General features: G+C 37.1%; 1 protein-coding gene across 11 annotated transcripts in view; it reads left to right on the forward strand.

Annotated features, from left to right (window-relative positions):
* RNF180 (ring finger protein 180) overlaps positions 1-24,846 on the forward strand; it is a 298,146-nt gene that overhangs the window by 196,225 nt on the left and 77,075 nt on the right. For all 11 annotated transcript variants that reach the window (XR_005210988.1, XM_037799402.1, XM_037799401.1 and 8 more), the window contains one exon: positions 4,992-5,217. Coding sequence is in view for 10 of the 11 variants with exons in the window: in XM_037799402.1 (XP_037655330.1) it covers positions 4,992-5,217 (226 nt within the window). In the remaining variant the exon portion in view is untranslated. The remainder of the gene's footprint in view (positions 1-4,991; positions 5,218-24,846) is intronic.

Here is a 24,846-nt window from a genome sequence, read left to right on the forward strand (position 1 = left end):
CCACTTATAGCTTTCATTTTTCAGGTTTCTTTTAAGTCCAGAAGCAAAAATGACTACTTCTGTTGCCATTCCAGCCCATTTTTTTTAAATCATTGTTCAGATAGTAGCAACAAACTTTCTTTTGGTGAGGAGCATTCATTTCACACTCTTTATGTGTTGAAATTTGTATATATTATATTGGATTTCCCAGAATGCTTATTATCTAGCTAGGAATATTCAGAAGGTCCACAGGAATACTTAGGAACACTTAACAGAGCTATCACAGCAGGATACAAATTAATACAATATTGTGCTGACTGAATGGGTGGGCATTTTTTCTTCCATTTTTTGTAGTTTATTTTTTTTTTTTTTTCTGTGAATATATGAGCATTTTGAGGATGGGAGCATCTATAACCAGAATCTACAGAATGGCAGCATCAACTTTAGAACAACCTATGAATTCATTCACTCAGCAATTATATATTGAGTTAGACACTCTCCTCATATATTTTATTCTGTTGATGGAGATAGAAACCAATAGGCAAATAAAAATACAAATTATAATAAGAGCTATAAAGGGAACAGACAAGTAGCAGTGGCAGAGAAAAATATTGGGGACTCCTTTAGATAGGGTGGTCAGGAAATCCTCTTTGTTAGAAATTGATATTTAAGCTAAGATCCTAGGGATGAGGAAAAGCTAGCCAAGTAAAGAAAAGGATGTGTCAATTCACTTTTGCTACATAACAAATCACCTTAAAATTTATTGGCTTAAAACAATAACCATTTATTTACTCATAATTTTCTTAGTTGGCAATTTGAGCTAGGCTCAGCTGCGATGGCTTGTCTCTGCTTCACATGGTGTCATCTAGGCTTACTTTCACATTGGCAGTCAGATGACAATCAGTGGCCTCACTCATCTAGTATCTGGTGGCTGACTTGTCAGCAGGGATAATGGAGGTAACTGGATAATGTGTCAGTTATCTATCAGGCAAGCCCAGACATGTTCACCTTGCAGTGAACTCAGAGTTCCCAAGATCAGCAAAGGAAGACCATCCCTAAAGCACAAGCACTTTTCAAGCTTTTGTTTGAATTATGTTTCTAAATGATCCATTGGCCAAAGCAAATAATATGACAAAGCCAAATTCAGAAATGGAAAGACTCCCCATCTAATGAAATGCAAGAGGGGTTCACATAAAGGGATAGGAAGAATTTTAGCTATTTTTTAACCTACACAGGGAATAAGAACTTTTCAGGAGAAGGAAGTCATTGTGCCTATGTGTCCCGCCAGAAAGTATTTTTCATGTTTGTTGAACTGGAAGAAGACCAGTGATTTGGAGAGTGAAAAGGAGAATATGGGAAATAAAAAAATATGCTGGAGCTGTATATGCATAGTGTGCCAGTTTGAAACTGGTATGGGCACCAGAAGAGCCATGATCTTTTAATCCAATCTTGTTGGTAGAACATTTTGATTGAGTGTTTACATGGAGATGTGACTCACCCAACTGTGGGCGAGACCTTTGATGTGGAACTTTGTTGAGCTATTTTCCCTTGTTCCTAGTAGAAACAAATAGTAAATAATCTGGAACAACTGTTTGGGAGACTTCTGTGAGTGGACACATATTATACACCAGTCTGGAATGGGTGGAATGGCTGAGATCACAGCATAGAACTGTAAGTAAAGCTCCCCAAACTGAGGAGCTGGCCCCCCTCCACCACTGGCATTACAGGCTGAGTTGGAACACTTCCCTATGGGAAAAAAGCAGTCTACTAGTAAAAAGGGATGGTAGTTCAACCAAGCTCCAGTTGCAGTTTTAATTAACAAATTTGGACCATTGAATACAAGTTAAGAGCACAGATAAACTCAGAGCAAACAAGAAAGGAACCCAGAGGTTTCTCCCAGCAGAGAGGAAGCAGAGCTGATGAAAAAAAAAAAAGTACATAAATAAAAACAGAGGCTTTTGAAGTCAGCTGAACTGAGAATACTGAAAAGGGGCTGTGTCCCAAGAAAAGGGGCACATAGAGCCAAGTACCAACTGCAATTCTTGACTGGTGAACTGGAGAGCTGGGGACTGGTCCTTAAAGGGGGATTTCTTTCCTTTTTCCTTTCTTTTCTCTCATACTTTAAATAGCTCATTAGAGAAAGCCTCAGACATTTTCATTGTCAGCACTAACACAGGCAAGGGTGACGTTAAGGTAGTCAGAGTCAAAGGAAGAAGTCAAGTGTAGGAGATAATTCCCTAAAGGGCTTATCTTCCCTAAGAAAAGGGGGGGGCAGCTAAAGTGGCTGCCCTCCTTCAGAGAACTCAGACCCCAGGGTCTGGGGAGAAAAAAAAATGGAAACAGCTGAAGCTTGGCTTCTAATACCCTCAGCTCCTGGCAGGGACAAGTTTTGCTGAGAATTAGAGGCATTGCAACTCTTTATGCTGGTGGGGAGCTATGGGCTGACAAGCACCACCTGCTGGCCTCACAGGGAAATCTGACAATCTGCTTGGTCTCACCCTCAGGGAAACCTAATACTGATTACAATGTCTTCTTGAGACCTGGGCTTGTCTACTCTGGGAAGATCTGACTGGGATAGTCAAGGAAACTAGATACCTAGGGAACAAAAAAATACATATCACACTTGGAAAAATGAAAATATTGCCCAGTCAGAGGAACAAACTTACACTTCAAATGAGATACAGGAGTTGAAACAAATAAAGATCTTCAAACAAATATGCTAAATCAATTCAAAAATCAAATCAATGAGTTGAGGGAAGATATGGCAAAAGAGATGAAGGATGTAAAGAAGACACTGGATGAACATAAGGAAGAACTTGAAAGTTTGAAGAAAGAGTTGGCAGAACTTACGGGAATGAAAGGCACAATAGAAGAGATGAAAAACACAATGGAGACATACAACAGCAGATTTGAAGAGGCAGAAGAAAGGATTCATGAACTAGAGGACAGTACATCTGAAATCCTACACACGAAATAACAGATAGGGAAAAGAATGGAAAAATATGAGCAACGTCTCAGGGAATTGAATGGCAACATGAAGCACACAAATGTACATGTCGTGGGTGTCCCAGAAGAAGAAAAGAGAAAAGGGGCAGAGAGAATAATGGAGGAAATAATCACTGAAAATTTATCTCTTATGAAAGACATAAAATTGCAGATCCAGGAAGCACAGCATACCACAAACAGAATAGATCTGAGTAGACCAACTTCAAGACACTTAATTAGATTATCAAACATCAAAGATAAAGAGAGAATTCTGAAAACAGCAAGAGAAAAGCAGTCCATCACATATAAGGGATGATTGTATAACTATATAGCTTATAAAGTGTGACTGTGTGATTGTGAAAACCTTGTGGCTCACACTCCCTTTATCCAGTGTATGCACAGATGAGTAGAAAAAGGGGAACAAAAAGTAAATGAATAATGGGGGGAGAGGTAGTATGAGAAGTTTCGGGTGTTTTGGGTTTTCTTTTTTACTTTTAATTTTATTCTTATTTTAGTTTTGTTTTTGGACTAATGAAAATGTTTAAAAATTGATTGTAGTGATGAATGCACAACTATATAATGATACTGTGAACAGCTGTACACTTTGTATGATTGTATAATGTGAATATATCTCAATAAAATTGCATTAAAAATAAATAAATAAATGGGCTATAAACTCAAATGTGTCTTTCGTAAAAGAGAAATTAGTGAGGTTTCAGGAAGAGGATGGCACAGGGAAAGCAAAGTCAGCTGGGTATATCCAAATAATAGTTTATCTGGTAGAAAGGTTTTTTATTGTATTTTCAAGACTTTTTTGTCTCGTTTCCATAAATTTTGCATATCGTGTAGCTTGCAAATATTTATTAGACCCAAACCTCACTCAAATATTAATCATTAATCTCCATTTTTCACAAAAAACAAAGTGAGGAGAAGAGAAAACACCCTATAGACTCTCATGCTTCACTGAACTGAGTCCAGGATTGCCTTGGGGAAAGTGTTCTCAGGACTTTAGGAAAAACTGCAGGACCTGTGGAAAAAGGGGAAGAATGAGAAGGGGAAGGGGGAGGAGGAGGAAATGGTAGATTGGGGAGAATAAGTTGGATCCAGGAGAAGGTGTGAAGTAGATGATGAAGGATGTCAAGGAGGATGATGGTGGTTGACATTAATTGAATACTTACTATGTACCAGGCACTGTGCTATGCACTTTATGTAGATTATATCATTTGATGTTTACAAACAACCTCACAGATGAGGCAACTGTGAGGATAAGCAACCTGCCTAGTGGCACAGTAATAAATGGGTAGTGCTGGAATTTGGAAACAGGAATTTTGCTGCCAGACCTTATGCTTCTAAATTCTGAGCTGCATCTTTCTTAGCTACCTCTTTTCTAATAGTCTCTTTCTTAACTATTCCACTGGGGGTAGAGGGAGACTTGTCATATTTCCCAGCTGGAAAGCCAATCCCAGAATTCCTGCAAGTTTCTTTGCCATGTCTACCTCCTCATATACCCTAGGCTATGGTACCTTTTTGGCTTTGAGGTCCAAGAAGCCTCAAAAGTGTCAAATAGAGGATGCTTCATGCACTGTATAAGGATGATATATATCCTCCTGCCCTCACTTTTTGTCATTCATGGATTCCTATATTAAGATTGTATATGTAGGGGTGGGGGTGGGTAGGGTTACATAGGGAATCTATAATTCCAGGACTGGTAAACCTAAATGCTTACTTAACTAGTGCTAGTTAAATAGAGATATAGGTATAATGTGTTTAGGTATATTTTATCATTTAGCATTATATAGAAATGCTAAAAAGAAAAGTTAGACTTCTGGGTTTCATCTATGTTTTCAGTTTCTTCTCACTTTGTAGCACAGCATTTCTGTCACTTTGATATTGTCACAGAAACAGATATTACATGCTTCTCATAAATATTTTCATTGTTTTTAACAAAATGTGAAGTCATTTTCTCTTTCTAAGGAAACTAATCTCATACTGAAGTAAGAATAATTGTTTTTACTTTTGTCTTACAGACTTTGAATAATGAGATGAGTACAGACGATGATAATGAATACAAAGAAGAAAAAGAAAGCTACGTCTGTGCAGTGTGTCTGGATGTTTATTTCAACCCTTACATGTGTTACCCTTGCCATCACATCTTCTGTGAGCCCTGCTTACGGACGCTGGCCAGAGACAATCCTACAAGCACTCCCTGCCCGCTGTGCCGGACAATTATTTCTAGAGTCTTTTTTCAGACAGGTAACTGTTTTCATTCATTAACATGATTGGCTTATTATTGAGTACCCTTTTCTATTTCTGAAGATGCTTTCTAAATTGTTATGAAAAAGTTATTGAAAATCATATGCTAAATCTGTTACTCTTCTGTTTACATATACAAACTCAAGTTTATAAGCGCACTAAAAATCGATGTGCTGCTCATTTGTCATTTATTTTATCTGATTTAAAATATGAGGATATATATCATTCTCATACACTGTCTTCCATGATCTTGTTTAACACTGGTCAGGATTATGAAATTGCTTTCCTTAAGATCTTCAAACAGTAATGATTCAAATCTCTCTTGATTCATTTATCAAACAGCAATTTCATATATTCCTTTATTTTCAAAATTAGTTCTTCTAAAATAAATCATATCAAAAATATTTCTTTCAATAAAAACCGTTATTTGGTTGTATCCTATCATTTAGAGGCTGATAATAACAATGGCAATACCCTACTTGATTTTTTTTTACCCTACCTCAAAGCACAAAGGATTTAAGGTAATTTAAAATACAGTCAGTAGAATAGAAAGTAGGACAAGGGAAGCTACGAATTGGAGTGGAATATAAAAACCAGGTAGGGGCAGATGGGCAGATGTAACAGCCATATGGCCCTACATAGTAACTAAAATTAAATGAAGAATTTGTCTTTAAACTTTCTGCTGCCAAAGGAAAACTAAAGGAAGTACATAATTCAGTAATTCTCACAATCCACGAAAAGAAGCATACCAGTTCCTCAGGGTAATAAGCAAAGGTTTTTCTGGAAATTATCTTTAAAAGAAATTTTTCACATTATTTCTTCTCTAGGCCATCTTGAGAGATGGGGTAGGCAATGCTCTTAAAAACACCCTCAGAGCAAATGCAGTATCAAGTTTTCTAACTTTTGTTTCTTATGGTATTCCTTCTTAAATGCTGAAGAAATGCTTATCAGATTATAATTTAGGGAAAGCAACATTGCTAGTAGCCACAAATGTAGGATCCAGTTTTTTTTAATTCAATTTTATTGAGATATATTCACATACCATACAATCATACAAAGTATGCAATCAGTTGTTCACAGTATCATCATATAGTTCTGCATTCATCAACCCAATCTATTTTTTGAACATTTTCCTTGTACCAGAAAAGGTAAAAATAAGAATAAAAAATAAAAGTAAGAAACACCCAAATCATCCACCACCTCCCACCCTATTTTTCATTTAGTTTTGTCCCCACTTTTCTACTCATCCGTCCATACACTGGATAAAGGGAGTATGATCCACAAGGCTTTCACAACCACACTGTCATCCCTTGTAAGCTACATTGCTATACAATCATCTTCAAGGGTTAAGGCTACTGCGTTGCAGTTTGATAGTTTCAGGTATTTACTTCTAGCTATTATGGTGCAATAAAACTTATAAAGGGTTATCTATATAGTGCATAAGAATACCCGCCAGAATGAACTCTCAACTCCATTTGGAATCTCTCAGCCACTGAAACTTTGTTTTGTTTCATTTTCCATCCCCCTTTTGGTCAAGGTGTTCTCAATCCCATGATGCTGGGTCCAGATTCATCCTCAGGAGTCATGTCCTGCATTGCCAGGGAGATTTACACCCCTGGGAGTCAGTTCCCACTTGGGGGGGAGGGGAGCAGTGAGTTTACCTGCCGAGTTGGCTTAGCTAGAGAGAGGGCCACATCTGAGCAACAAAGAAGTACTCAGGGAGAGACTCACAGGCACAATTATAAGCAGGTTTAGCCTCTCCTTTGCAGTAATGAGCTTCATAAGGGCAAGTCCCATGATAGAGGGCTCATCACACCAAACCATCAGTCCTCAGTGTTTCTGAGAGCATCAGCAACAATCCAGGTGAGGAAGCCCAATACCTCCACATTTTCCCCTAGCTACTCTGGAGTACCCTGCATATATATTTCTATTCTCTGCCCAAATTACTTTGGGATAGGTACAATTTCACACTAACCTATACAAACCTACCAGGTCTCACTTCCTATTGAAAGTTCCATGTAATTATGGTATTTGAACAAACTGTGTGAGTTAAATTGTTTAGGAAATATAGATCCTGCACCAACTAAACATCTCTTCCCTTGGTCTGACATGGAGTTTGAAGTTTTAAAGCACAGTCAGTGTTGTCCATTACCCTTTGGCCCAATTTGCCCTAATCCTAACCAGTCTGCTTCATTCATATCTCTAACTGAAGTATGTACTCTTTTTTCAGCTTTTATAACAGTTGCTATATGTGTGAATATGGACATTCATATCTGCTAAGCTCTAGCTCTGAGTTTCAGGTGTCACACAGATACCCTAAGTTCCAGGGATCCATCAGGTTATACACAAAGGGATCAGCATCTTGGAATCTGGAGATAGCCATTACAATTCAGGAATAGATGTGACTGTAGTAAGAGCTTACAATCTAGGGACCATTACAATAATCGTTCCCCTGATAAGCTATGCTTTAAAAGATTCAGTTCTGAGTTTACACATTGTAGTTAGTCCATATTGGTGAGGCATTATAATGTTTGCTGTAAGAGCTTACAATCTAGGGACCATTACAATAATCATTCCCCTGATAAGCTGTGCTTTAAAATATTCAATTCTGAGTTTACACATTGTAGTTAGTCCATATTGGTGAGGCATTATAATGTTTGCCTTTCTTTGTGGTGTAGTTCACTCAAAATGCTGTCTACAGGATCCATTCACCTCATTGCCTGTCTCACTCCTTGCAGTTGCTCAATATTCCATTGTATCCACACACAACAGTTCACCATTCTGTTCCTCAGTCGATGTACCCTTAGGCTACCTCCACCCACTGCAAGTCATGCATACTGTCTCCATAAACACCAGTGTGCAAATGTCCATTCATGTCCCTGCTCTTAGATCTTCCAAGTATATGCCCCCTAATGAGGTTGCAGGAACTTATGGCACCCAGGTACTTAGCTTCTTGTGGAACCACCCCACTGTCCTCCAGAAAGGCTATACCATTCTGCCTCCTAACCAACAATAAATACGTAAATCCCTCTCTCCATGTTTTCTCCAGCACTTTTATCCATGTTTATATTTTTCCACTTTTATAGAGCTATATTCACATACCATGTAATTATCCATGGTTTATGATCAGTTATTCACAGAATCATCATACAATTGTGCATTTATCACCACAGAAAGCACTTGAACATATTGATTACTATGAAAAAAAGTTTTTTTAATGAATAATAAAAAGATAGTAAAAAGCAAAATAAAATATCAGACAATACAATATAATAGTAGGATCAGGCAACAACACTGCTTCCAAGAATCCCATATCCCTCTCTAATGTCTCCCTCTCATACACATTTAGCTTTGGTATATTGCCTTTGTTACATTTAATGGAAGCATATTACAATGTTACTGTTAACTTTAAATTCCAGTTTGCTTTGATTATATTTTTCCCCCAGTACCAGCCCCTTTCCAACACTCTGCATGGTTGACATTCATCTGTTCTCCCACAGGCAAGAACAGTTTTATATTTGTACATTTAGTGACAATCATTGACTGCTCCAGTTTTTGCTAAGTTAAACAGTCCCAGTCTTTATTTTCTATCTTTACCTCAGGTATCATTCATGCCCCTCAACCACCTCTTTTAGCTTTACTGACTCTTTGTTCAGTGTACTTACAATATTGTGTTACCATCACAAAGTATTATGCTATCTATTTCTGGATCTATACAGTCAATCCTGCTGAACATTCTGTAGTCCTTCAGCATCAAATGCCCGATCTCTACCCTCTTTTTATCTCTTGGTACCCTGTGTTATCAGCTTTTAATTCTCAAAATTTGCTCACTAATGTTAGTTCATATTACTGAGACCATACAGTGTTTGTCCTTTTGTTTCTGGCTAACTTCACTCAACATAATGTCCTCAAGATTCATCCATGTTATTATATGTTCTGTGTTTTTGTTCTGTCTTACAGCTGTGTAGTATTCCATCATGTGTCTTTACCACCATTTGTTTATCCACTCATCTGTTGATGGATATTTGGGTTGTTTCCATCCCTTGGCTATTGTGAATAATGCCACAATAAATATCAGTTTAAAAATGTCTGTTCATCTCTTAACTTTCAGTTCCTCTGAATATATACCTAGTAATGGACCAAGTATGACATGGGTCATATGGCAAATCTATAGTTAGCTTCCTGAGGAACCGCCACACCGTCTTCCAGAGTGGTTGCGCCATTCTACATTCCCATCAACAGTGAATAAGTGTGTCTATTTCTTCATATCCTCTCCAGCACTTGTAATTTTCTGTTTTTTCAGATAATGGTCAGTCTAGTAGGTATGAGGTGATATCTTATTGTGGTTTTGATTTGCATTTCCCTAATAGCCTGTGAAGTTGAGCATTTTTCATATGTTTTTGAGCCATTTGTATTTCCTTTTCAGAAAAGTGTCTATCCATGTCTTTTGCTCATTTCTTAATTGGGTTGTCTTTCTGTTGTTGACTTGTAGGATCACTTTATATATTTGGGATATTAAACCCTTATCTGATATGTGGGTTCCAAATATCATCTCCCATTGCCTAGGCTGCCTTTTTACCTTTCTGACAAAGTCCTTTGATATACAAGTGTTTAATTTTGAGGACATCCTGTTTGTCTATTTGTTCTTTGGTTGCTCGCACTTTGGGTGTAAGGTCTAGGAAACCACCTCCTATAACAAGATCTTTAAGATATTGCCCTACATTTTCTTCTAAGAATCTTGTGGTCTTAGTGCTAATATTTAGGTCTTTGATCTATTTTGAGTTAATTTTTATGTAAGATGTGATATAAGAGTCCTCTTTCTTTCTTTTGGAAATGGATATCCAGTTCTGCAAGCACCATTTTTTGAAGATGCTGCTCTGGCCCAGTTGCTTTGGCTTGACTGCCTTATCAAAGATCAGTTGTCTGTAGATGTGAGGCTCTATTTCTGAAGACTCAATTCAATTCCATTGGTCTGTATATCTATCCTTATTCCAGTACCATGCTGTTTTGAGCACTGCAGCTTTATACTATGCTTCAAAGTCAGGTAGTGAGAGACTTCCACATTGTTCCTCTTTCTCAAGATAGTTTTGGCTATTCAGGGCACCTTGCCCTTCCAAATAAATTTTGTTATTGGTCTTTGTATTTCTGCAAAGTAAGTTGTTGGGATTTTAATTGGTATTGCATTGAATCTATGAATCAGTTTAGGTAGAATTGACATCTTAATTATATTTAGTCTTCCAATCCATGAACATGATATATTCTTCCATGTTTTTTTTAGGTCTGGTTCTATTACTTTTAGCAGTTTCTTATACTTTTCTTTGTATAGGTCTTTTGTGGCCTTCATTAAGTTTATTCCTAAATACTTTATTCTTTTGGTTGCTGTTGTAAATGGGATGTTTTTCTTGATTTCTTCCTCTTGTTGCACATTACTTCTGTATAAGAACACTATAGATTTTTGCTTTCAGTCTTTCCCCATTGAGTATGATGTTAGCTGTGGGTTTTTCATATATTGCCTTTATCATATTGAGAAAATTCCCTTCTATTCCTATCCCTTGAAGTTTTTTCATCAAGAAAAGATGTTGAATTTTGTCAAATGCCTTTTCTGCTTCAACTGAGATAATCATATGGTTCTTCTGCTTTGATTTATTGATGTGGGGTATTACATTAATTGATATTCTTCTGTTGAATCAGCCTTGCATACCTGGAATAAACCCCACCTGGTCACGGTAAATAATTCTCTTAATGTGCTGCCAGATTTGATTTGCAAGTATTTTGTTGAGGATTTTGCATCTATATTCATTAAGGAGATTGGTCTATAATTTTATTTTTTTATTTTTTTGTAGTATCTTTGTTTGATTTTCGTATTAGGGTGATGTTGGCCTCATAGAATCACTTGGGTAGCTTTCTATCCTCTTAATTTTTTTGAAGAGGTTGAGCAAGATTGGTATTAACTCTTTCTTGAATGCTTGGTAGAATTCAAATGTGAAGCCATCTGGTCCTGGGCTTTTCTTTTTTGGTATCTTTTTGACGACTTACTCAATCTCTTTGCTTGTGATTGGTTTGTTGAGGTTGTCTGTTTCTTCTTGAGTCTATGTTGGTTGTTTATCCTTTTCTAGGAAATTGTCCATTTCATCTAAGTTGTCCAGTTTATGAGCATATAGTTGTCCATAGTATCTTCTCATTATCTCCTTTATTTATGCAGTTTCAGTAGCAGTAGTTATGTCTCCTTTCCCATTTCTGGTTGCGACTATTTGCATCCACTCTTTTTTTTTTTTTTTTTTTTTTTGTTAGCCTAGCTAGGGGTCCATCAATTTTGTTGATTTCCTCAAAGAACGAATTTCCGGTTTCAGTGATTCTCTCTATTGTTTTCCTGTTCTCAATTTCATTTATTTCTGCTCTAATCTTTGTTATTTTTTTCCATCTGTTTGCTTTGGGGTCAGTTTGTTGTTCTTTCTCTAATTCCTACAGGTGAGCAGTTAATTCCTCAATTTTTACTCTCTCTTCTCTTTTAATTTGGACTTAGGGCAATAAATTTCCCCCTCAGCATGGCCTTTCCTGCACCCCATAAATTTTGATATGTTGTGTTTCATTGTCATTTGCCTCAAAGTATTTGCTAATTTCTCTTGTAATTTCTTACTGTACCCACTGGTTTTCTAGGAGTGTGTTGCTTAACCTCCATATACTTGTGAATTTTACAATCTTCTGCCTGTTATTTCTTTGTCCAGTTTCATTCCATTTTGATCTGTGAAAGGGTTTTTTATAATATCAGTATTTTTTAATTTCCTGAGACTTGCTTTGTGACCCAACATGTGGTCTATCCTAGAGAATGTTCCATGAGCACCCAAATAAGAAGATCAGAGGAGATGCAGTACTTGGAGCAATTAATCAAAGAACTAAAGACAAACAATCAGAGCATGGCACAGGATATAAAGAACATCAAGAAGACCCTAGAAGAGCATAAAGAAGAAATTGCAAGAGTAAATTAAAAAATACATGATCTTATAGAAATAAAAGGAACTGTCAACCAAATTAAAAAGATTCTGGATAGACTGAGAAATTAGATGGGCAAGATGGCGGCATAGAGAGGAGTGGAGGCTAAGTAGTCCCCCTGGAACAACTAAAAAAAACCAGAAACAACTAGTAAATAATCCAGAATAACTGTGGGGGGACAAACGAGACCATCCACTCATCATACACCAACCTGAATTGGGAGGAATGCTCGAGATCACAGCATAAAATCTGTAAGTAAAACCTGCAGATCCAAGTCGTGAGACCCCCTCTCCCATAGCCCAAGCTGCAAAGCCTCGTGGTGCCAGAGAGAAGCTTTCTCCCAGCAAGCGAATATAGCTCAGCTGAGCTCCAACTGGGGTTTTAAGTAGCGAGTGTGAACTGCTCACTACAGGTACGAATCCCCAAAAACAGAGAGAGGCTTTAGGTGACGACTGACCTTGGAGAGCCAGAGGGTTGCCTTGGACTAGGTCTGAAGGGGACTATCTGTTTCTTTTTCAGCTCAGTGGAGAAAGCCCTAGTCATTTTCAGTTTCCAAGACTGTGACACAGAGAAGGGTGGAGACAGCACAGGCAGAGAGAGAGACCATTGAAATGCTAATGGCCTCCCCCTAGGGGGTCTATCTTCTCTAAGAGGAAAGGGGTGGGGCCCTTTCCATTTAGAACCAGACCCCAGAGCCTGGGGGAAAACGGCCATACCTCCTCACACCAGTCAAGAATTATAGGCTAACAGGCATCACCTGCTGGGCAGAAAAGCACAGTGACCTGAGGCATCACAGGGTGGAGCAATTGTCTAAGACAACCAGATACTGAGTATTTCCTCCCTCTGGGACCTGAGCCTGTTCTGGTCTGGGAAAACCTGATTTGGATAACCAAGGAAACCATGCCTAGACAACAGAAAATTATAACCTACACTAAGAAAAACAAAGTTATGGCCCAGTCAAAGGAACAAATGTACACTTCAACTGAGATACAGGAATTTAAACAACTAATGCTAAATCAATTCAAAAAGTTTAGAGAAGATATTGCAAAAGAGGTAGAGGCTGTAAAGAAAACACTGGGCAAACATAAGACAGAAATTGAAAGTTCAAAAAAACAACTAGTAGAATCTATGGAAATGAAAGGCACAACACAAGAGATGAAAGACACAATGGAAACATACAGCAGCAGATCTCAAGAGGCAGAAGAAAGCACTCAGGAACTGGAGAACAAAACACATGAAAACCTACACGCAAAGGAGCAGATGGAGAAAAGAATGAAAAAATATGCAGCATCTCCGGGAACTTAAGGATGAAACAAACTGCAAGAATGTACATATCATTGGTGTCCCAGAAGGAGAAGAGAAGGGAAAAGGGACAGAAGCAGTAATAGAGGAAATAATTAATGAAAATTTCCCATCTCTTATGAAAGACATAAAATTACAGATCCAAGAAGTGCAGCGTACTCCATACAAAAGAGATCTGAATAGGCCTATGCCAAGACACTTAATAATCAGATTATCAAATGTCAAAGACAGAGAGAATCCTGAAAGCAGCAAGAGAAAAGTGATCCATTACATACAAAGGAAGCTTAATAAGACGATGTTTGAATCTCTCAGCAGGAACCATGGAGGCAAGAAGGAAGTGGTGTGATATATTCAAGATACTGAAAGAGAAAAACCACCAACCAAGAATCCTGTATCCAGCAAAACTGTCCTTCAAATATGAGGGAGAGGTCAAAATATTTTCTGACAAACAGAATATGAGAGACTTTGTGAACAAGACATCTGCCCTACAGGAAATACTAAAGGGAGCACTACAGAGTGATAGAAGACAGGAATGTGTGGTTTGGAACACAATTTTGGGAGATGGTAGAACAACAATGTAAGCACACTGAACAAAGATAACTATGAATACGATTGAGAGAGGAAGGTTGGGAGCATGTGAGACACCAGAAGAAAGGAGGAAAGATAAAGACTGGGACTGTGTAACTTGGTGAAATCTAGAGTGTTCAACAATTATGATAAAATGTACAAATATGTTCTTTTACGAGGGAGAACAAGCAAATGTCAGCCTTGCAAGATGTTAAAAATGGGGAGGCATTGGGGGAGGGATGCAATCAACATAAACTAGAGACTGTAACTAATAGAATCATTGTATTATGCTTCCTTTAATGTAACAAAGGTGATATACCAAGGCAAATGCAAACAACAGGGGGGGATAGGGGAGGCATGTTAGGCACTTGACATTGGTGTTATTGTCTGATTCTTTATTCTACTTTGATTTAATTTTATTTTTTGTTTTGCTGCTTCCTAGCTGTCATTTTTTTTCCTCTTTCTTTTGCCTTTCTACCTTCTTTGACTCTCCCTCCTGCCTTGTGGAAGAAATGTAGATGCCCTTATATAGATACTGGTGAAGGTGGTGAACACATAAATATGTGACCATACAGAGAACCATCGATTGTTTACTTAGGATGGAATGTATGGTGTGTGCACAAAACCATCTTAAAAAAAAAAAAAAATGGGTTGATGACAAAACCTTAAGGGCAATGTACTGAGTGAAATAAGCCAGACACATAAGGACAAATATTGCAGGGTCTCACTGATAAGAACTAATTATAATATGTAAACTCATAGACATGAAATATAAGGTACCAAGATACAGGACGAAGCTTAAGAATGGGGAGCGGTTGCTTAGTATGAGCAGAATGTTCAACTAGGATGAACTTAAATGTTTGGAAATGAACAGACGTGAGTAGCAAGATGTGAGAATAACTAATAGTGCTGAATGGTGTATGAATTAGGTGGAAAGGGGAAGCTCAGAGTCATATATGTCACCAGAAGGAAAGTTGGAGGTCAAAAGATGAGAATGTATAAAACTGAATCTTGTAGTGGGCAATGTCCATGATCAACTGTACAAATACTAGAAATCACTTCCATGAACCAGAACAAATGTATGACAGTACAATTAGAAGTAAATAATAGAGGGGCATATAGGGAAGAAATATATACCTATTGCAGACTATATACTACAGTTAGTAGTATTTCAACATTTTTTCATAAACAGTAACAAATGTACTATACCAACACTACGAGTCAACAATTGAGGGGGGTTGGTTAAGGATAGGGGAGGATTAGAGTTTCCTTTTCTTTTTTTCTTTTTTCATCTTTTACTTTATTTCTTGTCTGGAGGAATGAAAAGTCTCTAAAAATAGAACAAAAATTAAGTATGGTGATGGATGCACAGCTATATGAGGGTACCCAGGGGCAAGTGATTGTACACTTTGGATCTTTGGATAATTGTATGGTATCTGAACAATCCCAATGAAAATTAAAAAGGAAAAAAAAAGATTCTGGATACTCATACTACAAGATTAGAGGAAGATGAACAATGAATCAGTGACCTGGAGGATGACAAAATGGAAAAGGAAAGCACAAAAGAAAGAATGGGGAAATTGGGAAAAAATTGAAAAAATCGAAATGGACCTCAGGGATATGATAGATAAAATAAAATGTCTAAATATGGGAATCATTGGTGTCCCAGAATGGGAAGAGAAGGGTAAAGCACTAAAAAGAGTATTCAAAGAAATTTTGGGGGAAAACTTCCCAAACCTTCTACACAACATAAATACACAAAGCATAAATGCCCAGCAAACTCCAAGTAGAATAATCCAAATAAACCCATTCCAAGACATATTCTGATCAGACTGTCAAATACAGAAGAGAAGGAGCAAGTTCTGAAAACAGCAAGAGAGAAGCAATTCACCACATACAAAGGAAACAACATAAGACTAAGTAGTGACTACTTAGCAGCCACCATGGAGGTGAGAAGGCAGTGGCATGACATATTTAAAATCCTGAGAGAGAAATATTGCCAACCAAGTATTCTTTATCCAGCAAAGCTCTCCTTCAAATTTGAGGGAGAGCTTAAATTTTTCACAAACAAATGCTGAGAGATTTTGCTAATAAAAAACCTGTCCTACTTCAGACACTAAACGGAACTCTACCAACAGAGAAATAAAGAAAGGAGAGAGAGATATGCAGAAAGGTTCGGTACTAAAGAGATTCAATATTGGTTTATTAAAGGACAATAAGAGTGGGAAAAAATATATCTGACAAACATAAACCAAAGGATAGGATGGCTGATTCAAGAAATGCCTTCACAGTAATAACTTTGAATGTAAATGGATTGAACTCCCCAATTAAAAGATACAGATTGTCAGTACAGATCAAAAAATATGAAACATCAATATGTTGCATACAAGAGACTCATCTTAGACACGGGGACACAAACAAATTGAAAGTGAAAGGATGGAAAAAATATTTCATGCAAGCTGCAGCCAAAAGAAAGCAGGAGTAGCAATTATTAATATCAGATAAAATAGACTTTAAATACAAGGAGGTTATGAGAGACAAACAAAGCCACTACATACTAATAAAAGGGGCAATTCAACAAGAAGAAATAACCATCATAAATGTTTATGCACTCAATCATGGTGCCAGCAAATACATGAGACAAACACTGGCAAAACTAAAGGAAGCAGTGGATGTTCCCACAATAATTGTGGAAGACTTCAACACATCACTCTCTCCTATAGATAGATCAAGCAGACAGCAGACCAATAAGGAAACTGAAAGCCTAAACAATCTGATAAATGAATTTGGTTTAACAGACATGTATAGAACATTACATCCCAGATCACCAGGATACACATTCTTCTCTAGTGATCTCAGAACTTTCTCCAAAATAGACCATATGCTGGCACATAAAACAAGGCTCAATAAATTTAAAAAGATTGAAATTATTCAAAGCACATTCTTTGACCACAACGGAAAACAATTAGAAGTCAATAACCATCAGAGACTTAGAAAATTCACAAATACCTGGAGGTTAAACAACACACTTCTTAACAATTAGTGGGTTAAAGCAGAAATAGCAAGAGAAATTGCAAAATATATAGAAATGAATGAAAATGAGAACACAACATATCAAAACCAATGGGATGCAGCAAAAGCAGTACTGAGGGGGAAGTTTATAGCCCTAAACACATACATCAAAAAGGAAGAAAGCCAAAATCACAGAACTAATGGAGCAACTGAATAGACTAGAAAATGAACAGCAAACTAATCCTAAACCAAATAGAAGAAAAGAAATAACAAGGATTAAAACAGAAATAAATGACATACAGAACAAAAGTATAATAGAGAGAATAAATAACACCAACAGTTGGTTCTTCGAGAAGATCAACAAGATTGACAAGCCCCTAGCTAGACTGACAAAATCAAAAAGAAAGAAGACCCATATAAACAAAATAATGAATGAGAAAGGTGACATTACTGCAGATCCCGAAGAAATTTAAAAATATATGACGATACTGTGAACAACTGTATGCCAACAAACTGTAGAGGAAATGGACAATTTCCTTGAAATATATGAAAAACCTTGACTGACCAGAGAAGAAATAGAAGACCTCAACCAACCAATCACAAGCAAAGAGATCCAATCAGTCATCAAAAAGCTTCCCACAAATAAATGCCCAGGGCCAGATGGCTTCACAGGGGAATTCTACCAAACTTTCCAAAAAGAACTGACACCACTCTTACTCAAACTCTTTCAAAGCATTGAAGAAAATGGAACAGTACCTGACACATTTTATGAAGCTAACATTACTCTAAAACCAAAACCAGGCCAAGATGCCACAAAAAAGGAAAACTACAGGACAATCTCCCCAATGAATACAGATGCAAAAATTCTCAACAAAATACTTGCAAACAAATCCAAAGACACATTAAAAACATCATACACCATGACCAAGTGGGGTTCATTCCAGGCATGCAAGGATTGTTCAACGGAAGAAAATCAATCAATGTAATACAACACATAAACAAATCAAAAGAGAAAAATGAAATGATCATCTCAGTGGATGCTGAAAAGGCATTCAAAAAAATCCAACATCTCTTTTTTGATAAAAACACTTCAAAAGGTAGGAATTGAAGGCAACTTCCTCAATATGATAAAGAGCATATATGAAAAAACCACAGCCAGCATAGTACTCAATGGTGAGAGACTGAAAGCCTTCCTTCTAAGATCAGGAACAAGACAAGGATGCCCGCTATCACCACTGTTATTCAACATTGTGCTGGAAGTGCTAGCCAGGGCAATCCAGCAAGACAAAGAAATAAAAGGCATCCAAATTGGAAAAGAAGAAGTAAAACTGTCATTGTTTGCAGATGATATGATCTTATATCTAGAAAATCCTGAGAAATCGACGATACAGCTACTAGAGCTAATAAACAAATTTAGCAAAGTAACGGGATACAAGATTATTGCACATAAGTCAGTAATGTTTCTATATGCTAGAAATGAACAAACTGAAGAGACACTCAAGAAAAAGATACCATTTTCAATAGCAACTAAAAAAATCAAGTACCTAGGAATAAACTTAACCAAAGATGTAAAAGACCTATACAAAGAAAACTACATAACTCTACTAAAAGAAATAGAAGGGGACCTTAAAAGATGGAAAAATATTCCATGTTCATGGATAGGAAGGCTAAATGTCATTAAGATGTCAATTCTACCCAAACTAATCTACAGATTCAATGCAATCCCAATCAAAATTCCAACAACCTACTTTGCAGACTTGGAAAAGCTAGTTATCAAATTTATTTGGAAAGGGAAGATGCCTCGAATTGCTAAAGACACTCTAAAAAAGAAAAACGAAGTGGGAGGACTTACACTCCCTGACTTTGAAGCTTATTATAAAGCCACAGTTGCCAAAACAGCATGGTACTGGAAGAAAGATAGACATATAGATCAATGGAATCGAATTGAGAATTCAGAGATAGACCCTCAGATCTATGGCCGACTGATCTTTGATAAGGCCCCCAAAGTCACTGAACTGAGTCATAATGGTCTATTCAACAAATGGGGCTGGGAGAGTTGGATATCCATATCCAAAAGAATGAAAGAGGACCCCTACCTCACACCCTACACAAAACTTAACTCAAAATGGATGAAAGATTTCAATATAAAAGAAAGTACCATAAAACTCCTAGAAGATAATGAAGGAAAACTTCTTGAAGACCTTGTATTAGGCGGCCACTTCCTAGACTTTACACCCAAAGCACAAGCAACAAAAGAAAAAATAGATAAACGGGAACTCCTCAAGCTTAGAAGTTTCTGCACCTCAAAGGAATTTCTCAAAAAGGTAAAGAGGCAGCCAACTCAATGGGAAAAAATTTTTGGAAACCATGTATCTGACAAAAGACTGATATCTTGCATATATAAAGAAATCCTACAACTCAATGACAATAGTACAGACAGCCCAATTATAAAATGGGCGAAAGATATGAAAAGACAGTTCTCTGAAGAGGAAATACAAATGGCCAAGAAACACATGAAAAAATGTTCAGCTTCACTAGCTGTTAGAGAGATGCAAATTAAGACCACAATGAGATACCATCTGACACCTATTAGAGTGGCTGCCATTAAACAAACAGGAAACTACAAATGCTGGAGGGGATGTGGAGAAATTGGAACTCTTATTCATTGTTGGTGGGACTGTATAATGGTTCAGCCACGCTGGAAGTCAGTCTGGCAGTTCCTTAGAAAACTAGAAATAGAGTTACCATTCGATCCAGCGATTGCACTTCTCGGTATATACCCGGAAGATCGGAAAGCAGTGACACGAACAGGTATCTGCACGCCAATGTTCATAGCAGCATTATTCACAATTGGCAAGAGATGGAAACAACCCAAATGTCCTTCAGCAGATGAGTGGATAAATAAAATGTGGTATATATACACGATGGAATACTACGCGGCAGTAAGAAGGAACGATCTCGTGAAACATATGACAACATGGATGAACCTTGAAGACATAATGCTGAGCGAAATAAGCCAGGCACAAAAAGAGAAATATTATATGCTACCACTGATGTGAACTTTGAAAAATGTAAAACAAATGGTTTATAATGTAGAATGTAGGGGAACTAGCAGTAGAGAGCAATTAAGGAAGGGGGAACAATAATCCAAGAAGAACAGATAAGCTATTTAACGTTCTGGGGATGCCCAGCAATGACTATGGTCTGTTAATTTCTGATGGATATAGTAGGAACAAGTTCACAGAAATGTTGCTATATTATGTAACTTTCTTGGGGTAAAGTAGGAACATGTTGGAAGTAAAGCAGTTATCTTAGGTTAGTTGTCTTTTTCTTACTCCCTTGTTATGGTCTCTTTGAAATGTTCTTTTATTGTATGTTTGTTTTCTTTTTAACTTTTTTTTCATACAGTTGATTTAAAAAAGAAGGGAAAGTTAAAAAAAAAAAAAAAGAAAAACAAGGAAGAAAAAGATGTAGTGCCCCCTTGAGGAGTCTGTGGAGAATGCAAGGGTATTCGCCTACCCCACCTCCATGGTTGCTAACATGACCACAGACATAGGGGACTGGTGGTTTGATGGGTTGAGCCCTCTACCATAAGTTTTACCCTTGGGAAGACGGTTGCTGCAAAGGAGAGGCTAGGCCTCCCTATCGTTGTGCCTAAGAGCCTCCTCCCGAATGCCTCTTTGTTGCTCAGATGTGGCCCTCTCTCTCTGGCTAAGCCAACTTGAAAGGTGAAATCACTGCCCTCCCCCCTACGTGGGATCAGACATCCAGGGGAGTGAATCTCCCTGGCAACGTGGAATATGACTCCCGGAGAGGAATGTAGACCCGGCATCGTGGGACGGAGAACATCTTCTTGACCAAAAGGGGGATGTGAAAGGAAATGAAATAAGCTTCAGTGGCAGAGAGATTCCAAAAGGAGCCGAGAGGTCACTCTGGTGGGCACTCTTATGCACACTTTAGACAACTCTTTTCAGGTTCTAAAGAATTGGGGTAGCTGGTGGTGGATACCTGAAACTATCAAACTACAGCCCAGAACCCATGAATCTCGAAGACAGTTGTATAAAAATGTAGCTTATTAGGGGTGACAATGGAATTGGGAAAGCCATAAGGTCCACACTCCCCTTTGTCCAGTGTATGGATGGATGAGTAGAAAAATAGGGGCAAAAAAAAAAAAAAGCACCCAGTGTTCTTTTTTACTTTAATTGTTCTTTTTCACTTTAATTTTTATGCTTATTACTTTTGTTTGGTTGGTAATGAAAATGTTCAAAAATTAATTTTGGTGATGGACACACAACTATATATGGTGGTACTGTGAACAACTGATTGTACACTTTGTATGACTGCATGGTACATGAATATATCTAAATAAAAGTGAATTATTAAAAAAACATTTTATTTTGACATAATTTCAAAGAAAGGAAAATTGCAAAATAACTCAAAACAAAATTGAAGTGAACTTGATTATACCTCCTTCTCAGGTATAATACCTCCTTCTCAGTTGTCTAAATTTTCCAGAGCTGCTATGGAAAATACTGCACAGTGCGTTAGCTTAAATAACAAGCATTTATTGTCCCATAATAATGAACATTACATTATTATGTAATGAATAATTATATAATGAATAATGAAGGCTAAAAGTCCAAAATCAAGATGTCAGTAGGGCCATGCTTTCTCCCAGGGTCAGTAGTGTTCTGGTGATGGCAGTCTTCTGTCACGTGGCAGTCTCTCTATCCTCTTTTGCTGCTTACTGACTTCTGGCTTCTCCCTGTAGCTTCCTCTGACTAACTATATCCAAATTTCTTCTCTTTTTAAGCCCTCTGGTCATATGAATTAAGACCTGCTCTGATTCAATTTTGCCACAACTTAGCTAATAATACATCTTCAAAATGTCCCATTTACAAATGGGCTCACACCCATGGAAACATGGGTCAAGAGTTGAGCATGTCTTTTCTGGGGGATATGATTCAAACCCCAACACCCAGATTTACCAACTCTTAAAATTTCCCTCCCTCCCTCTTTCTGTCTTGATTTCTTTCTCCACCCATCTATCTCATCTGTCTTCTAAACATTTGAGAGTAGGTTACAAACAATCATGCTTCTTTAACATTTAATACCTCCATGTGTATTTCCTAAGAAGAAGGGTGTTCACATATGTAAACCACATTAAGTGCAGTTATCAAGTTCAAGATGTTTGGCATTGATATAAAGCATACAGTCTACATTCAATTATTTCATTTTTTCCTTTTGGGCATTTTCTATTCCATTATTCGATCAGTCTAGGATCGGGTACTGCATTTATGTCATTGTCTCTAGTTTCTCTCTCCTTTTTAAAATTGTGGTGACATATATACAACATATGATTCCCCATCTAACCCACTTCCAAGCATACAATTCAGTGGCATTAATTATATCCACAATGTTGTACTGTGCTTACCATCAACCATTACCAAAACTTTCCTCACTGCTTTTTTAATAGTGGACCTTCTAGTAGGTGTGAAATGATATCTCATTGTGGTTTTGATTTGCAGTTCCTTAATAGCTGGTGATGTTGAGCATCTTTTCATGAGCTTTTTAGCCATTTGTATTTCTGTTTTGGAAAAATGTCTATTTGAGTCTTTTGCCCATTTTATGATTGGGTTGTCTGTCTTTTACTGTTGAGTTATAAGATTTCTTTATATATTCTTGCTATTAAACCCTTACTGGATAAGTGGTTTCCAAATATTTTTTCCCATTGAATAGGTTGCCTTTTCATTTTCTTGACAAAGTCCTTTGAATCGCAAAAGTTTCTAATTTTGGGGCGGTCCCGTATATCTATTTTTTTCTTTTGTTTCTTATGCTTTGGGTGTAAAGTCTGAGAAACCATCACCTACCACAAGATCTTGCAGATGCTTCCCTACATTTTCTTCTACTAGTTTTTTGGTCCTTGTTCTTATATTTAGGTTTTTGATCCATTTTGAGTTAATTTTTATAAAGGTGTGAGATAGGGGTCCTCTTTCATTCTTTTGGATATGGATGGATATCCAATTCTTCTAATAGCATTTGTTGAAGAGACTAGTCTGTGCCAGTTGAGTAGATTTGGTAGCCTTATCACATATCATTTGGCCGTAAATGTGAGAGTCTATTTCTGCAGTCTCAAGTCAATTCCATTGGTGAATGTATCTGTCTTTTTGCAAGTACCATGCTCTTTTGACCACTGTAGCTTTGTAATATGCTTTAAAGTCAGAAAGTGGGAATCTTCCAACTTCATTCTTTTTCAAGATCTTTTTCTCCATTCAGGGTTACTTATACTTCCAAAAAAATTTGATAATTAGCTTTTCCATTTCTGCAAAGTAGGCTCTGGGAATTTTTATTGGAATTGCATTAAATCTGTAAATCAATTTTAGTAGACTTGACATATTAACAACATTTAGTCTTCCAGTCCATGAACCCAGAATTACCTTCCATTTATTTAGGTGTTCTCTGATTTCTTTTAGCAAGGTTTTATGGTTTTCTGTGTACAAGTCCTTTACATCCTTGGTTAAATTTATTTCTAGATATTTGTTCTTTTAGGTGCTATTGTAAATGGAATTTTTTCTTGATTTCCTCCTCAGATTACTCATTACTAGTGTATGGAAACACTGCTGGTTTTTGCATGTTGATCTTGTACCCTGCCACTTTGCTGAATTCATTTATTAGCTCTGGTAGCTTTGTTCTCAATTTTTCAAGACTTTTGATATATAAGACCATGTTATCTGCAAATAGTGTAAGTTTTACTTCTTCCTTTCCAATTTGGATACATTTCATTTCTTGTTCTTGCCTAACTTCTCTTGCTAGGACTACCAACACAATGTTGAATAACAGTGGTGACAGTGGGTATCCTTATTGTTCCTGATCTTAGAGGGAAAACTTTTAGTCTCTCACCATTGAGTACAAAGTTAGTTGTGGATTTTTCTTATATGCAGTTTATCATGTTGAGGAAGTTTACTTCTATTCCTATATTTTGAAGTGTTTTTATCAAGAAAGGATGCTGGATTGTGTCAAATGTCTTTTCTGCATCAATTGAGAGGATCATGTGGTTTTTCCCCTTCAAATTCTTAATGTGGTTTATTATATGGATGGATTATCTTGTATTGAGCCACCCCTGCATACCTGGGATAAAACCTGCTTGATCATGGTGTATAATTCTTTTGATGTGCTGTTGGATTTGATTTGCAAGTATTTAGTTGAGGATTTTTGCATCTATATTCATAAGAGAAATTGTTCTGTAATTTTCTTTTGTTGTATTTTTATCTGGCTTTGGTATTAGGGTGATGTTGGCCTCATGGAATGAGTTTGGTTGTGTTCCCTTCTCTTCAGCTTTTTGGAAGAGTCTGAACAGTATTGGTATAAATTCTTCTTGGAATGATTGGTAGAATTAGCCTGTGAAGCCATCTAGTCCTGGACTTTTCTTTGTTGGGAGGCTTTTGATGACTGATTCAATCTCTTTACTTGTAATTTGTCTGTTGAGGTCTTCTATTTCTTCTAGAGTCAGTGTATGTAATTCATGTGTTTCTAGGAATTTTTCCATTTCATCTAAGTTGTCTAGTTTGTTGGCATGCAGTTACTCATAGTAACCTCTTATGATCTTTTTTTCTGTAGGGTCATTAGTAATGCCCTCCTCTCATTTCTGATTTTGTTTATTTGCATCTTCTGTCCTTTTATCTTTGTCAGACTAGCTAAGGATTTGTGAGTTTTATTGATCTTCTCAAAGAACCAACTTTTGGTGTTATTAATTCTTTC

The sequence above is a fragment of the Choloepus didactylus genome, chromosome 11 (genome assembly GCF_015220235.1).
Source record: "Choloepus didactylus isolate mChoDid1 chromosome 11, mChoDid1.pri, whole genome shotgun sequence".
In the NCBI taxonomy this organism is placed as follows: Eukaryota; Metazoa; Chordata; class Mammalia; order Pilosa; family Megalonychidae; genus Choloepus; species Choloepus didactylus.